Source organism: Ovis aries, chromosome Y, assembly GCF_016772045.2.
Source record: "Ovis aries strain OAR_USU_Benz2616 breed Rambouillet chromosome Y, ARS-UI_Ramb_v3.0, whole genome shotgun sequence".
Classification (NCBI taxonomy): domain Eukaryota; kingdom Metazoa; phylum Chordata; class Mammalia; order Artiodactyla; family Bovidae; genus Ovis; species Ovis aries.
The window spans coordinates 14,369,902-14,387,474 of NC_082741.1; the positions used below are offsets into that span (position 1 = coordinate 14,369,902).

Below are 17,573 nucleotides of genomic sequence, written 5' to 3' on the forward strand. Positions count from 1 at the left end.
GAAATAGGAATAGCTTAATTATAAGATGACACCACACAAATGGCTGAAAAACACTAGAAACTAAAGAGCCTTCTTATGAAGGTGAAAGGGGAGAGTGGAAAAGCTGGATTAAAATTCAATATAAAAACAAACAAATACAAAAATAAGATTATGAAATTTGGTCCCAACATTTTAAGACATATCGATGGGATACAGTTGAATAAGTGACAGGTTTTACTTTCTTGACTTCCGATAGCACTGCTGGAATTGACTGCAGCCATGAAACCCTTGGATGAAAAGCTATGAACAATATAGACACCATATTAAAAATCAAAGAGATTACTGAAACAGATCCGAACAGTCAAAGTTGATTTTCAGGTGTAAATTATGGAGGAGAGAGCAGGACGACAAAAACTGAGCACCAAAATACCAATACTTTGCAACTGTGTGGCTGGAGAAGATGTGTAAGAGTTCTGTGTTGATCATGAAGTCCAAACTAGTAAAGCATGAGGGAAATCAACTCTGACTATTCCTGGAGGGACTGATGCTGAACATGAAGAGTCAATATATTGGCCACCTGAGACCAAGGGCAAAACCATTTGAAAGAAACTGATGCTGGGAAAGATTCAGGGCAGGAGGAGAAGGGAATGAAAGACCTTGAGATGGCTGCAAACATCACTGACTCAAAGGTCATGGGTTTTGGAAAACTGTGAGCAATTTGAAGGGCAGGGAAGCCTGGGGTTTCTGCTGTACATGGAGTCACAAAGAGTCAGACAAGTCTGAGTGACTGAACAACATCAAAAAATTGGTATTGGCAGTGCTTGGGAGATTTTTCAGATAGTATAATAACTCTGTCATTGTACCTGGGATGATAAGTGAGATTGAGTACAATTAGAAAGAACAGAGCTCTTGTCAGTTTCCTTATTTTCCTTCCTCAAAATGTACTTCTCACAATGTCTTTTGAGAGCTTTCAAGAGAAGAACTCCTGGGGAGTCATGTGGTATCCTGAGATGGAAACCTTAGCCCACATGCTCCTTGGATTAACAACCTTGGTCTTAAACAGAAGCAGCCACTGTCTCTAAGTGTCTGCTAGAGCTTCCCATCTTCTGATGTGTTAACAGGCATGATCTTAGAAATGGGGTTAGATGTAAGCAAATTTATAGCTTCTCAGTCAAATGCTGTAATCCAGTGAGCAGCATCTTTGACTTGTGCATCTTAGTTGCCCTTAGTAATGCTTACAAGGGGTTACATTATTGAGCATTGAAGCTGGTAGGTGACTGGATCCATTTTGACTTTTCCACTTGCCTTCTCTGTGAATATACCATTCCTATTCTCTTAATGTCACAGTTTTTGTCTTCAAATGAAGGTTGAGGATTGTGGAAATAAGTGAATGCATGTGAAAACCCTATGAAACTGATGACAGGGTGTACTCAGTTTTCCTCTTTGAATCAGATCTCAAGACTTTGGCTTTATAGACTTGCACTATCAATGCATCTCAAATATTGATTAAATTTTTATTTGATGGTTTTCACACAGAGTTGAAACCCTGTATAGTCAGTATCTTAGCAGTGTGACATGGCTTGGACATTTAAGGTATTGTGTAAGAAGAATGTGAGCCATGTTATATGTTATTTCTTCTATTTTAACAGTCTCCCTGATATACTTGGGAAGGGGGAAGGCAACTTCCACCATGTGGGAACAGAGTTCCAGATTTCACCCTTAGTTTCATTTGATTCATACAAGTGTTCTTCATTATCAGTGAGTGTGCAGCCTCCATGCTCCCAAATAATTCTTTGCAGTACTTACCTGGCTAAGAAGGAAGGTAACATCTTCTTACAGGAATGACTTGGTTGAAACTCCAGGCATCTACTTAGCCTTCTCTGGTACTACTATAATAGAAGGTGGGTGTTTTGTTATTGCCAGACATAATAGACATCTAAGGTCCCATTTACTTTTTGGGGGGTTGATTGGGAGAGTACCATAGTTTTCATATGTTTGGGTGGAGTAGCTTGGTTATTATTAAAATGGTTTCAACCTTTGAAGCTCACCTGTTTGTCTTGCACTTTGAAAAGAGAAACCAGACTTTTTAATGGGGATTTTAATTTGTGCCTCTTGTATATTTGAATTAACCATCTCTTCGGCCAATTTCTCAAAAGTAAAATTCAAAAAGAAAGTCCAGACATATACTCACAAACACATTCTTACTTTGATGGATACGCACAAGCACAGTCACAATTTTATATGCTCAAAACACAATTAACAAAAGGAAAAGAAAATACAAGCACTCATTGAAGGACAATTATGAACTGCACAGTTCTCTGTAACTTGTTTCTAGGCTTAATGTCAGAAGTTATTTTGTAGTTGAATGATTTCACTCTAGTGATATCTTAAATCAGATTATTTTAAAAGATATACCTTTGTCCTGAATCAGGGGATCTTAGAATATTTTGTGTGTAAGACTATTCTGTGATTTGCTAAAGTGAAAATAATGTTCTAGGGTAACAGTATTGAAGACATATTGACCTCTTTAGGCCCTGCAGTTACACATTTGTCTGTTACACTTTAAGCATCCTATTCCATCCTCTGACCTTCTCTTATGAATATTTCTACTTTTTGCCCCAATCTTCTGCATTTACCTCACTTACATTTTCTACTTCATTTTTACTATTTTAGGCACCAATTATAAAATAAATAAATAAATAAAGGAAAGACCATTAAATTCATGTACAATGTTTACCTAATGTATTGAGCTATATTCTTTATAAGCGCTTGAGAATTAAAGGTACTGATATGTTAAAGCCATATGGAATTGATCACCAGGGTAACATATTATGTAACCATGCTTCCCTTGGTAGGACAATTGAGGTATAATTTAATAATATGTTTTCATGAAGGGACAAAAACAGTGGTTTTTCAATATGATATATTTGATGTCCTTATCCATGCAAAGGACTTAGTGGATTAATCACTATGTCCTTAGTCACAAAGGACTAAGTGTATTAATTCTGTTCTTTTTAAGAATGACCTGCCTCTCAAAGAAGAATATGAAAATAAGTTAAAACGGTGTGAGAAGGAACAATCAGTATATGGTAATGAAATGAAAGGTGTGATTATATTTAAGATGACATTTCTCAAAGCATGTGAATTTGACTACATAGTAAGATGCCTGAAATCTAAAACAAGGCCATTGGACTTCGTGCTTGAAGTGATAACTAAGGACACCAATTTCAATATTTCTTACAATTGCTGTAAAATGCTTACCTCTCGAAAACATGATATTATCACCTACATTTAATGAATGTTTTCAGTGAAAGAAAAAGTGTGCTGCGTGGACAACTCCCTTATCTGAAAAAATATTCCACAGATTTCACTGTCTATTAGCTGCAAGGATGAAAGTGGTAAACTTAACTTGATGTTTCCTATGTGGATTACAATTATAAAACAGGGACATGACTTGATGTTGCCACCGCTGTTTAAAGGAATGGCCATGGGGTTGTCCTAAGATGGTGGAGGAATAGGGCAGGGATACCACTTTCTCCACCACAAATTTATTGAAAGAACACTTGACACTGAGCAAATTCCACAAAACAGCTTCTAAATGCTGGCAGAGGACATCAGGCACCCAGAAAGACAGCCCATTTTCTTCAGAAAGAGGTAGGAAAAAAATTATAGAAGATAAAAAGAAAGACAAAAGTGGTAGCAATGGAGATCCATCCCGGGAAGGTGTCTTAAAAGAGAGAGAAGTTTCTAAACATCAGGAAACACTCTCACCAGTGAATCAGCGGCAAGCCTTGGAACTTCAGAGGGCAACATAAACTGGGGGGGCAGGGGGGCAGATAAATAAATAATTAAAACCCACAGATTACATGCCTAAAAACAACTCCCTGTGGAGAAGCAGCACAGAGGCAAGCAGGGACTGGATAGGGAGGTGAGGGCTGCATTGCTTGGGGTAAGGACTAGGCTGGAATGCCCCAAGGGCAATCTGAGGGAACTAACTAGAGAGAGCAACCCAGACTGTGGGATAGCTATCCCACAAAAACCCTAACCTAAGACACTGCCAGGCTTGCTCACAGAACAAAGGACTGAGCAGAGCTGGCTGGCTGTGGAACAGCCTATGGCCCGCTAGAGATAGGCAGGCAGCCAGAGCCTGCAAGGGGTCAAATGTGGCCCCAGAGAGGCATCATCTACCAAACTGCAAGCAGGTTTCATTGATAACCAAGACTTCTTGGGATTCTGGATGGTCGACATCTGCCAGGAAGGTCACAACCAGAGATCAGCTACCCAGAAGTGACACACGGGACGCCTGAGAAGGCCCACCCATTGTACACCCAGAAAACTGAGTCACAGGGACTGGGGAGGTGGTAAATCTCAGCCCCCACTTGGGGGAGACTGCACTCCCCAAGAACCTGGTCATGTGAGGTGCTCGGGCCTGGGAAGGGCACAAAACACAGGCCCAACCAAGTCTGCACCTTTGTGGAGTACCACAGAACCTGAAACCATATGGCTTAGACCTGGGAAGCACATGTAACCCAGGGCCCATCTCAAACAATTCCAAGCAGAGCAACCTAGAACCTGAACAGTGTAGAGTGGGAAAGCACACATGCCATGAGTGGGGATAAACCCAGTGCGGCCGAGACACCGTGAACACTCCCCACACATGCCAGTGATGCATGTTTGCAGTGTTCCTCCCTCCCCACAGCACGACTGAACAAATAAGCCTAAAAAAGTGACCATCACTGCCTCCTTGGGGCAGGGTGGAAATTAGACACTGAAGAGGCCAGAAAACAAAAGAAGCTAAAATAAACAGAGGGAACTGCTTTGGAAGTAACAGCTGCAATAGAATAAAACCCTGGAGTTAGCACTAACTACATAGGAAGGGGCCTATAGATCTTGAGATGTGTAAAACGGTTCAAGGAACTATCTGAAAATGAACTGACCCCATATGGTCCACAACAACACCAGAGAAAGTCCTAGATATACTTTTACTATTAAAGCTTTTAAAATTTTAAAAATTTTTCAAATAGTTTAAAAATTTTAAGTCCTCTATTACTCCTTTAATTTTCATTTATATAATCTATTGTTACTTTGCAAAAACAAGACTATTTTTTAAAGCAAACGTCATATATAAATATATATAAATTCATATATGTAATAATTTTTGTGACTTTTTTTTCTTTAATATTGTATTTTTGAGAATCTAACCTCTACTCTAGATTTTTATCTTTGCTTTTTGGTATTTGTTATCAATTTTGTACATTTAAGGACAAATCTTCAGTACCCATTTTTACTTGGGAGTGAGATTACTGGCTGCATTACTCTCTCTCCCTTTGGACTCTCATTTTTCTCTACCAGGTTGCCTCTATCTCCTCCCTCCACCATCTCTTCTCTACCCAACTCTGTGAATCTCTTTGTGTGTTCTGGGCTTGCAGAACAATTAGGGAACTGAATACTGGCTAGATCAGTCTCTCTCCTTTTGATTCCTCCTTTTATCCTCCTGGCCACCTCTGTCTCCTTCCTCTCTCTTCTCTTCTCTGTGTAACTCCATGAACATTTCTGAGAGAACCAGACTGTGGAGAGCACATAGAAAAGTGATTACTGGCTAACTTGCTTTCTCCCTGTTTGATTCCACCTCTTCTCCTCCTGGTCACTTCTATCTCCCTCCTCCCTCTTCTCTTCTCCAGGTATCTCTGTGTACCTCTTCAGGTGTCTCCTACTGTGGAGAAACTTTTCATCATTAACCTAGATATTTTACCACTGGTGTTGTATAGATGGAGAAGTCTTGAGGTTACGTAAGAATAAGAATGAAAACTAGAGGTGGGAAGCTTAAATCCAAAACCTGAGAACACCAGAGGTCTCCTGACTCCAGGGAACATTCATTGAAAGGAGCTCATCTAACACCTCAAATCCTACATTGAAACCAAGCAGCACCCAATGGCCAACAAGTTCCTGAGAGAGACATGCCATGCAAAGTCTCCAGCAACACAGGTACATCGCCTTGAACTTCAATACACAGGCTGCCCAAAGTCACACCAAACCAAGCGACAACTCAAAACTCACTACTGGACACATCATTGCGCTCCAGAAAGAAGAAATCCAGCTCAACCCCACCAGAACATTGATATGAGCTTCCCTAACCAGGAAACCTTGACAAGCCACCAGTACAACCCCACTCACAGTGAGGAAACTCCACAATAAAGAGAACTCCACAAACTGCCAGAATACAGAAAGGCCACCCCAAACACAGCAATACAAGCAACATGAAGAGAAAGAGGAATACCGAGCAGGTAAAGAAACTGGATAAATGCCCACCAAACAAAACAAAAGAGGAAGAGAGAGGGAATCTACCTGATAAATAATTTCGAATAATGATAGTGAAAATGATTCAAAATCTTGATAAAAAAAATGGAATCACAAGTAAATAGCCTGGAGACAAGGATTGAGAAGATGCAAGAGAGGTTTAAGTACCTAGAATAAATAAAATTATCTAGAATAAATAAAAAAGAGTCAATATATAATGAACAGTGCAGTAAATGAGATTAAAAAAAAAACACTCTGGATGGAACAAACAGTAGAATAATGGAGGCAAAAGGTAAGATAAGCAAGGTATAAGAGAGCATGGTAGAAATTAATGAATCAGAGAGGAAAAAAGGAAAACAAACTAAAATAAATGAGGACAATCTCAGAGACCTCTGGGACAATGTTAAATGCCCAACATTCAAAGCATGGGAGTCCTGGAAGAAGAAGACAAAAAGAAAGACCATGAGAAAATACTTGAGGAGATAAGAGTTGAAATTTTCCCTAAAATGGGGAAGAAAATAATCACCCATGTCCAAGAAACCCAGAGAGTACCAAACAAGACAAACCCAAGGCAAAACACCCCAAGACATGTATTAATCAAATTAACGAAGGTCAAACACAAAGAACTAATATTAAAAGCAGCAAGGGAAAATCAACATATAACACAGAAGGGGATTCCCATATGGATAACAACTGATCTTTCAATAGAAATTCTTCAGGATAAAAGGGAATGGCAAGATATATTTAAAGTGATTAAAGAAAATAACCTACAGCCCAGATTACTCTACCCAGCAAGGATCTCATTCAAACATGAAGGAGAAATAAAAAGCTTTACAGACAAGCAAAAGCTGAGAGAATTCAACTATCAACCCAGCTCTTCAACAACTGTTAAAGGGTCTTCTCTAGACAGGAAACACAGAAAGGGTGTATAAACACGAACCAAAAACAACAAAGTAAATGGGATCATACTTATCAATAATTACCTTAAATGTAAATGGTTGAATGCCCCAACCAAAGACAAAAACTGGATGAATGGATATAAAAGCAAGACCCCTATATATGTTGTCTACAGGAGACTCACCTCAAAGCAAGGGACACATACAGACTGACAGTGAAGGGCTGGAAAAAGATATTCCATTGAAATAGAGACTAAAAGAAAGCAGGAGTAACAATATTCATATCAGTTAAAATAGAATTTAAAATAAAGGCTGTGAAAAGAGATAAAGAGGGACACTACATAATGATCAAAGGATTGATCCAAGAAGAAGATATAACAATTATAAATATATATGCACCCAACATAGGATCACCGCAATATGTAAGACAACCCCTAACATGTATGAAAGGGGAGATTAACAATAACGCAATAATAGTGGGAGACTTTAATACCGTATTCACACCTATGGACAGATTAACTAAACAGAAAATTAACAAGCAAACACAAACTTTAAATGATACAATAGACCAGGTATACCTAATCAATATCTATAGGACATTCCATCCCAAAACAATGAATTTCACCTTTTTTCTCAAGTGCATGTGGAACGTTTTGCACGATAGATCACATCCTGGGGATAAATGTAGCCTTGGTAAATTTAAAAAAAAATTGAAATAATTCCAAGCAAATTTTCTGACCACAATGCAGATTAGATGTCAAACACAGGAGGAAAACTATCAAAAATGCCAACACATGGAACCTGAACAACACGCTACTGAATAACCAACAAATCACAAAATAAATCATAAAAGAAATAAAAATATGCATAGAAACAAATGAAAATGAATACACAATAACCCAAAACTTATGGGACACTACTGTAAAAGCAGTGCTAAGGGGAAGGTTCATAGCAAAACAGGCTAACCTTAAGAAACAAGAAAAAAGTCAAATAAATAACCTAACTCTACAGCTAAAGCTACTTGAAAAGGAAGAAATGAAGAACCTCAGCATTTGTAGAAGGAAAGAATACAATATTATAAAGTAATTAACCTCCAATGGAAATCAATAAATTTGTTTTAAAAAATTACGGCAGAAATAAATGCAAAAGAAACAAAAGAGACCACAGCAAAAATCAGAAAGTCAAAAGCTGGTTCTTTGAGAAGATAAATAAAATTGATAAACCATTAGCTAGACTCATCAAGAAAAATAAAGGGGAAGAATCAAATCAATAAAATCAGAAATGAAAAAGGAGAGATCACAACAGACAAGACAGAAATACAAAAGATCATTAGAGACTACTATCAGCAGCTATATGCCAATAAAATGGATAACTTGGAAGAAATGGATAAATTCTTAGAAAAGTACAACTTTCCAAAAATGAACCAGGAAGAACTAGAAAATCTTAACAGACCCATCACAAGCATGGAAATGGAAACTGTAATCAGAAATCTTCCAGCAAACAAAAGCCCAGGACCAGACAGCTTCAAAGCTAAACTCTACCAAGAATTTAGAAAAGAGCTAACAGCAATCCTACTCAAACTCTCCCAGAAAATTGCAGAGGAAGGTTACATTCCAAAGTCATTCTATGACGCAACCATCACCCTAATACCAAAACCTGCCAACGATGCCACAAAAAAAGAAAACTACAGGCCAATATAACTGATGGACATAGATGCAACAATCCTTAACAAAATTCTAGCAAACAGAATCTAACAACATATTAAAAACATTATACGTTATGACCAAGTGGGCTTTATCCCAGGAATGCAAGGATTCTTCAATATTCACAAATCAAACAATGCAATACACCACATTAACAAATTGAAACAAAAACCATATGATTATCTCAATAGATGCAGAGAAAGCCTTTGACAAAATTCAATATCCATTTATGATAAAAGCCATCCAGAAAGCATGAATATAAGGAACATACCTCAACATAATAGCCATATATATATATATATATATATATATGTGTGTGTGTGTGTGTGTGTGTGTGTGTGTGTGTGTGCGTGTGTGTGTGTGTGTATGTATATAACAAACCCACAGCAAACATTATCCTCAACGGTGAAAAACTGAAAGCATTTCCCTGAAAGTCAGGAACAAGACAAGAATGCCCACTCTCATTATTACTAGTTTTGGTAGTTTTGGCGACAGCAATCAGAATGTAGAAAGAAATAAAAGGGATCCAAATTGGAAAAGAAGTAAAACTCTCACTGTTTTCAGATGACATGATCCTATACATTGAAAATGCTAAAGACTCCACCAGAAAATTACTAGAGCTAATAAATGAATATAGTAAACTTGCAGGATATAAAGTCAACATGCAGAAACCCTTTGCATTTCTATACACTAACAACGAGAAAATAGAAAGAGAAATTAAGGAAACAATTCCATTCACCATTGCAAAGAAAAGAATAAAATACTTAGGAATATATCAGATGGGGAAACAGTAGAAACAGTGTCAGACTTTTTTTTTTTTTGGGGGGGGGGGCTCCAAAATCACTGCAGATGGTGACTGCAGCCATGAAATTAAAAGATGCTTAATCCTTGGAAGAAAAGTTATGACCAACCTACATAGTATATTCAAAAACAGAGACATTACTTTGCCGACTAAGGTCTGTCTAGTCAAGGCTATGGTTTTTCCTGTGGTCATATATGGATGAGAGAGTTAGATTGTGAAGAAGGCTGAGCGCCAAAGAATTGATGCTTTTGAACTTTGGTGTTGGAGAAGACTCTTTAGAGTCCCTTGGACTGCAAGGAGATCCAACCAGTCCATTCTGAAGATCTACCCTGGGATTTCTTTGGAACAAATGGTGCTAAAGCTGAAGCTCCAGTACTTTGGCCACCTCATGTGAAGAGTTGACTCACTGGAAAAGACTCTGATGCTGGCAGGGACTGGGGGCAGAAGGAAAAGGGAACGACTGAGGATGAGATGGCTGGATGGTGTCACGAACTCGATGGACGTGAGTCTGAGTGAACTCCAGGAGTTGGTGATGGACAGGAAGGCCTGGTGTGCTGCAATTCATGGGGTCGCAAAGAGTCGGACACTACTAAGTGACTGAACTGAACTGAACTGACATCTACCCAAAGAAACAAGATATATGTAAATAATAAAACTATAAAACACCAGTGAAAGAATTCAAAGAAGACCCAAATCAATGGAGAAATAAGCTGTGTTCATGAATCGGAAGAAAGAATATAGTGAAAATGAGTATAATACACAAAGCAATCTATAGATTCAGTGCAATCCCTATCAAGCTACCAATGGTATTTTCCACAGAACTAGAACTAATAATTTAACAATTTGTATGGACATACAAAAAACCTTGAGTACCCAAAATAAACTTGAGAAAGAAAAAAATGTAACTGGAAGAATAAGCTTGCCTGACTTCAGACTCTACTACAAAGACACAGTCATCAAGACAGTATGATACTGGCACAAATACAGAAATAGAGATCAATGGAACAAAATAGAAAACTCAGAGGTAAATCCACACACCTATGCACACCTTATATTCGACAAAGGAGGTAAGATTCTACAATGGAGAAAAGATAATCTCTTTAACAAGTAGTGCTAGGGAAACTGGCCAAGCACTTGTAATAAAATGAAACTAGAAAACTTTCTAACACCATACACAAAAATACACTCAAAATGGATTAAAGATCTAAATAGAAGATCAGAAATTTTAAAAGTCACAGAGGAAAACATAGGCAAAACACTCTCCGACATAAATCACAGCAGGATCCTCTATGACACACCTCCCAGAATATTAGAAATAAAAGCAAAAACACACAAATGGGACCTAATTAAAAATAAAAGCTGCACAACAAAGGAAACTATTAGCAAAGTGAAAAAGACAGCCTTCAGAATGGGAAAACAAACAAACAAACAAACAAATGAAGCAACTGACAAGGAATTAATTTCAATAATATACAAGCAACACCTGAAGCTCAGTTCAAGAAAAATAAATGACCCAATCAAAAAATGCACCAAAGAACTAAACAGATATTTCTCCAAAGAAGACATACTGATGGCTAACAAACACATGAAAAGATGATCAACGTCACTCATTATCAGGTAAATAAAAATCAAAACCACAAAGAGGTACCACTTCACACCAGCCAGAATGGCTACTATACAAAATTATACAAACAATAAATGCTGGAGATGGTGTGGAGAAAAGGGGAAACCTCTCACACTGTTGGTGGGAATGCAAACAAGTACAGCCACATTGGAGAACAGTGTGGAGATTCTTTAAAAAAAAAACGGAAATAGAATTGCCATATGACCCAGCAATTCTACGGCTGGGCATACACGTCAAGGAAAGCAGAACTGAAAGAGACATGTGTACCCCAGTGTTCATCACAGCATTGTATAATAGCCAGGACATGGAAGCAACGTAGTTGTCCATCAGGAGACCAACGGATAAGAAACCTGTGGTACATGTACACAATGATATATTACTCAGCCATTAAAAAGAATACATTTGAAACAGTTCTGAGGTGGATGAAACTGGAGCCTATTATACAGAGTGAGGTAAGCCACAAAGAGAAAACACCAATACAGTATACTAATGCATATATATGGAATTTAGAATGATGGTAACGATAACCCTTTATGTGAGACAGCAAAAAGACAGAGATGTATAGAACAGTCTTTGGACTCTGTGGGAGAGGGTGAGGGTGAGATGGTTTGGGAAAATGTCATTGAAACATGTATATTATCTATGTGAAACGAATCGCCAATCCAGGTTCAATGCAGGATACAGGGTATTTGGGGCTGGTGCACTGGGATGACCCAGAGGGATGGTATGGGGAGGGAGGTGGGAAAGGGGTTCAGGATGGGGAACACATGTACACCCGTGGTGGATTCATGTCAATATATGGCAAAACCAATACAATATTGTAATTAGCCTCCAATTAAAATAAATTTATATTAAAGAAATGGCCACAAATTTGTAATCACCAAGATTTCTAGGTAGTGTTCATGACAATCTGGATAGTCCAACAATCAGACACTCTGTTCAGAGTATTTCATTGTGAAATATAAGGATTAGCCATTGATTTTGACCCCTGCTTACTCCATGACTTTTCTAAATGATTAAATTGAATAATACCTTTATTTAAATACATATCTCTATAAGTACTATTGAATTTTAGGGAAATGAAGCTGGAAACAACATGCTTAGAATGAGTTCTAAAAGACTGTTAATTTCATGACAGCAGCAATCATTTTATAATTTGAATGACCACATGTGACATTCATGTAAATTTAATAAATATTTATCAACTTGGAAAAAATTCTCAGTTAATAAGAAAGGTTAATTATGATGATAGTGCAGGTTATGGGAAGGTGTTGAGTAATGTACATAGCATTTGACAGGATATAGCATTTCTTTATTGATAATTCAGTAAGTGCTTAAAATGTGTCATTTTCAGGCTCTAAGTTTTAGCTGATGTGAAAGATACATAAAGAAAACAGGGTAGACCCAAAACACATGGAAGACCTGATATCTGTGCTTATCTTAATAGGAGGGCAAACAGAGGTTCCTTCCAACACTAAGAAGGAGTTGAGACAAAGTTGTGAGGTGGGGCTTAGCATGACTGAAAGTAATTTGCGTAATTGTAGCTCCAGAAGCACAGTGTAACAAAAAGATAAGGAAACAACTAAGGAAACAGATGTCATGTCTTCAAAGAACTTGTTAACCATGTTGAGGTGCTGCAGTCACCACAAGGAATTTATTCTGTCTCTGTGGGAACAGATAAGCAACATCTAAATATGCCTTAGGGAATATAGGGTGGAATCTTGGTGTGAGGAAATAAAGGCATGCCGTAAGGAGAGCAGTTCAAAAATGACCCTATACAATACCATTTGTAAAATACCTATCTAGTGCTGACCATGGGCCAGTCATTGACTACGTCATGTTATGTTTGGTGTCCCAGGGATGATATGATGGTGATCATGATTTTGGATATGCTGCAACATCTATATTTTCAAGTATGAAATGAATTTCTATAATGAAGACAGTCTGTCTAACCTCTCAAGACTCTATCCAATAACTCATAGAATATGATGCTACTGAGAACGCTCTAAGGTATATACTGTGTATTTGCAGTTTTAAATTTTATTCATATCTCTTCCTTCTCCCATACGATCCTAATTTATATACCCATTCATTCCAGCAGGGATGATTTCAGAAGTCACTTTTATATCCATTACCTCTTTTCCCATTTTTCTCATTTTCTTGCTTACAAACGATTAGGTTTCATTTACCTAGGATGCATAAAGAATGTTTCCTTGAACTAAAGAGTTTATAAAACAACACAGTAAAATAGACATTGAAATAAAGCCTCATTTTACTCTTGTTTCAAAACAGAAAATGAAACTATTTGAAGATGAACATGTAACAAAATGAAACTAATGAAGATGAACCTATAACTTTATTGTTCAAATATGAGAATTGTAGGAATTTGTTGACATCTACAACCATAAAATTTGCTCTTCCTTATGGTGCATAATCTGACACTTATTTGATAGATCGGTTTTAATTAGGATGGTTTTCATATAATGAAGATTTTTGATGAGTTGACCTTGAAAGAGAGGAGGAAGATGTATCACGGATACTTGGCACTGGGGACCATGAGTTCCCTCTTTGTTGCAGGTTTGGAAAAGGACTGTCATGGGCTGTCATATAGCTGTAACTAACTGGAAATTTAGAAGGATGCACCATCAGTCCAAAATAGCTGCTCTGTAAGGGAGATACAATGTGGTTCTGAGAAGCAGAAGTCGTTGTAGTAGCAAAGTTCTCCATGCGGCCATTTGCTTGAGTGTAGCTATTATGTGAGAGCCGATTAAAACTGCTCATCTGATTTAAAACAGCAGGTTGATCTATCACACTCTTTTCTGTTTGTCTAACTGATGTTGATGGGGAAGGAAAATCACATGGAGATAGGGCACTTGTATTAGCGATGGTCTGCCTGGTATAAGGCTTTAGTATGAAAGGCACGCTTAAACTTGTGGAGGCTGAAAATGAACTCTCCCCACTAGTTTCAGGAAAAGAACTAGAGTTACAATTATCTACGTTGCCCCTTGCTTTAACATTCTTCTTCTTGTAATCTTGAACTAATGAAGCTATTGGAGAGGAATTTTTAATCCCAATTCTTCTTTTCATTCTTAATAAAAGTTGGGGATAGGCTCTTTTGAAATTTGGGTTATGATAGATCTGTAACTAAAATCAAAGGAGAAAATTATTTAGTTTCTTTATAAACCAAGGTAAAACTGACAAGGAAAGCTAAACTATAAAAATATATTCTTTTAATGATACAAATTAAATACAATAAAATAAAACACCTCCATTAGTAGTTTTAACACCTTACATGTTAAAAACAATTATGACCCTCAAGTAAAAATATATTGTAAAAATATACAGTATATACAATAAATACCAAGTAAAAATATGTTGTAAACATATACAGTAAATCCCACTTTAATTAGCTTCAGGACTTGTATCGTTTCAAGTTGCTAGGAATGTTTGATAAATATTAAATATTTTATAACCTCCAGCTGTTCTCAACTTCAAAAAATAAAACTTTTTCAACAATTATCTCAATTTTAAATTGTTTTAGCTACATACGTGAACATGCTGCTTTCAAGGTCACATATTTAATCATACATATTGCCAATAATAAGTGAAAATTTTGGATTACCTTGCTCAAAACAGAGATATTGCTTTTTTCTTCCAGAAAGTCAGCTAGTGAAGCAGATCTTTGAAAAGTGTGTTGCTTTTTTTTAAACCCATAAAGGTTAAGCTGTCGAACTAAACTTTTCATACTATCAGTTTCAAATATTCTGAAAGGGGCCTGTCTTTCCAAGACTTCTTTCTTGAAGACTTCTTCATTGATCACTATAGAAGTGCCACTCTCATCCCACCAAATAGATTTAAACTGATCACTTTCAACTAGCTTCCAAAGTTTTTGAGGAAAATTTAGTGAAAGAAAATCATTCAGTTCATCTGTTTCAGAGACAGAAAATTTGTAACGTGGCATTTTTATCACAACTTCCTCAAACAAAGCCTGAAAAGCATCTTCTTCAATCATAGATCTCAAAACTGAGTCCTCAGTAAGTGTGTAATCACACAAAGGAGATCTAATGGTTTCTGAACCAGTTGATTCATCTTTAGGAAGCATATCTTGAATTTCTGAAGGAATATGTGCCATCTCAAAGAAATCTTTCTTCAGATACTTTCCTTATTTGTCTGACTTTACACACTGCAACTTCTAATGGTGCTTGACTGGCCTACAGAGATAAACTCTCTAGATCATCACGGAGGTTCTCAAAGTCAAAAAGCTGTGACATCACTGGTCACTGGTCTCCTAGCAATTGAAGGGTAGCTATGACATCACAAAGTCACTGGTCTCCTAGCAATTTAAGGGTAATGTTAAACCAGTGTTTACTTTTGTATCAATTTAAAATACAGGTTGCTTACATTAATAGTAACCAAAAATATGAAACTTGCAAAAATCTCATTCCTAAAAACTTTTTACACAGAAAAATCACGTCAATAAATCTACTTAGTTTATGAAATAAAAGTAATTTATCACCTTTCTATACTGTTACCAAACCAAACTTGGGTCTGCTTGCTTCTGCACAATAAAGTCAACCAACTGACTGTGGGCTGCAGTGAAAGCAAGTGTAGTGTTTATTGTAGGACCAAGCAAGGCATCCTAGCAGCTACTGCTTAAAAGACCCACACTCCCAAAATGATTTCAGGGGAAGGATTTTAACAACAGAGTGATGGTGGGCCATGGGGTGTATGATCAGTTTAGGACATTCTACTAATGGCCTGTTATCCTCCCTGAGGATATTGGGAGATAACATCATTGACTGGCTAGTTCAAAATACTCTATGGTCTACGTACTTAAATTTCAGCCTGGCTGGGGATTTAGCATCTCTGAAACTGTTCACAGGATATTTTTCAGAATATTATCTATGGTGCTAGAGGAGGAAGAAAAGATCCTTGACTTTGCTTAATGGCTAAATAATTATTAATTTATATAGCTTAATTATTTTCCTTTGTTTTTGCCTTTTCTAACTTCTCAGATTAAAAATCCTCTTGGAACACGAGGAGGTCTACAATCTCCTACCTCTCTCTCTTTTCATACTTTTTAATCAATCTTTAGAAGAGAATACTTAGAACAAGAAAGAAAATAAAGTGTTTGATTTAGGTTTATTATAAATGTGACATAAAAATCTCAGTTGCAGGTTTGATTTCTGTTTCAGGTTCTGCAGCTGTTGGAGTGTTTGACTCAACAACAACTTTGACAATTTCCTGTTGAAATGGAGCTCAGAGTTGGAAATAATCCTGAGATCTAAACTAGTTATCAATATTTTCTTTTATGCAAACAATATATCAATTTTTGTCATTAAACCTGGACAAACACTTGAAAATTGGTAGATGATCATTAAAAGGAAAGAAAGAAGTGACATAAGAGTCCTCATATTTTAGATGCATCCAAGAAAACACATTTTGAAATATTTCCACTTTACATATATTTAATAACCAAGTAGGCTTTTGAATCATTCTACTTTTGGGTTTTAATTATGTCCATCGCCCTTATATCTAACAGGAATTATAAGACATTGGTTGTTGTTTTTTTTGTTTTGTTTTGTTTTGTTTTTTTTAATATACTCACACACGTGTGTGTGTGCATATATATATATAATTTTAGGCAACTTTATTTAGTTGGCCAAACACGTTGCTTGCCACCAAGGTTATAAATGAACTGTTTGGGAAGGCCAGTTCAGTTCAGTTTCTCAGTTGTGTCCGACTCTTTGCGACCCCATGAATCACAGCATGCCAGGCCTCCCTGTCCATCACCAACTCCTGGAGTTCACTCAGACCCACGTCTGTCGAGTCAGTGATGCCATCCAGCCATCTCATCCGCTGTCGTCCCCTTCTCCTCCTGCCTCCAATCCTTCCCAGCATCAGAGTATTTTCCAATGAGTCAACTCTTCACACGAGGTGGCCAAAGTACTGGAGTTTCAGCTTTAGCATCATTCCTTCCAAAGAAATCCCAGGGCTGATCTCCTTCAGAATGGATTAGTTGGATCTCCTTGCAGTCCAAGGGACTCTCAAGAGTCTTCTCCAACACCAGAGTTCAAAAGCATCAATTTTTTGGTGCTCAGCCTTCTTCACAGTCCAATTCTCACATCCATACATGACCACAGGAAAAATCATAGCCTTGTATTACTTAATTATTTTCTGGCTGAATAATTCAGATTCTGTTGCTGAAAGGCTCTCCCTTAATCTAGCTCATCTTCCACTATTTTTTCTGTAATAAGAGATAAAATCTGAAG

At 37.2% G+C, this 17,573-nt stretch overlaps 1 protein-coding gene across 1 annotated transcript; it reads right to left on the reverse strand.

Annotated features, from left to right (window-relative positions):
• Positions 1 to 13,761: 13,761 nt before the first annotated feature.
• On the reverse strand, positions 13,762 to 15,492 carry LOC132658979 (heat shock transcription factor, Y-linked-like). Its single transcript, XM_060408506.1, has 2 exons — positions 14,924 to 15,492; positions 13,762 to 14,445 (listed from the first exon to the last, which is right to left on the reverse strand). Exons 1-2 carry the CDS (start codon positions 15,431 to 15,433, stop codon positions 13,762 to 13,764), a joined length of 1,194 nt encoding a protein of 397 aa, XP_060264489.1. The 5' UTR covers positions 15,434 to 15,492.
• Positions 15,493 to 17,573: the final 2,081 nt, after the last annotated feature.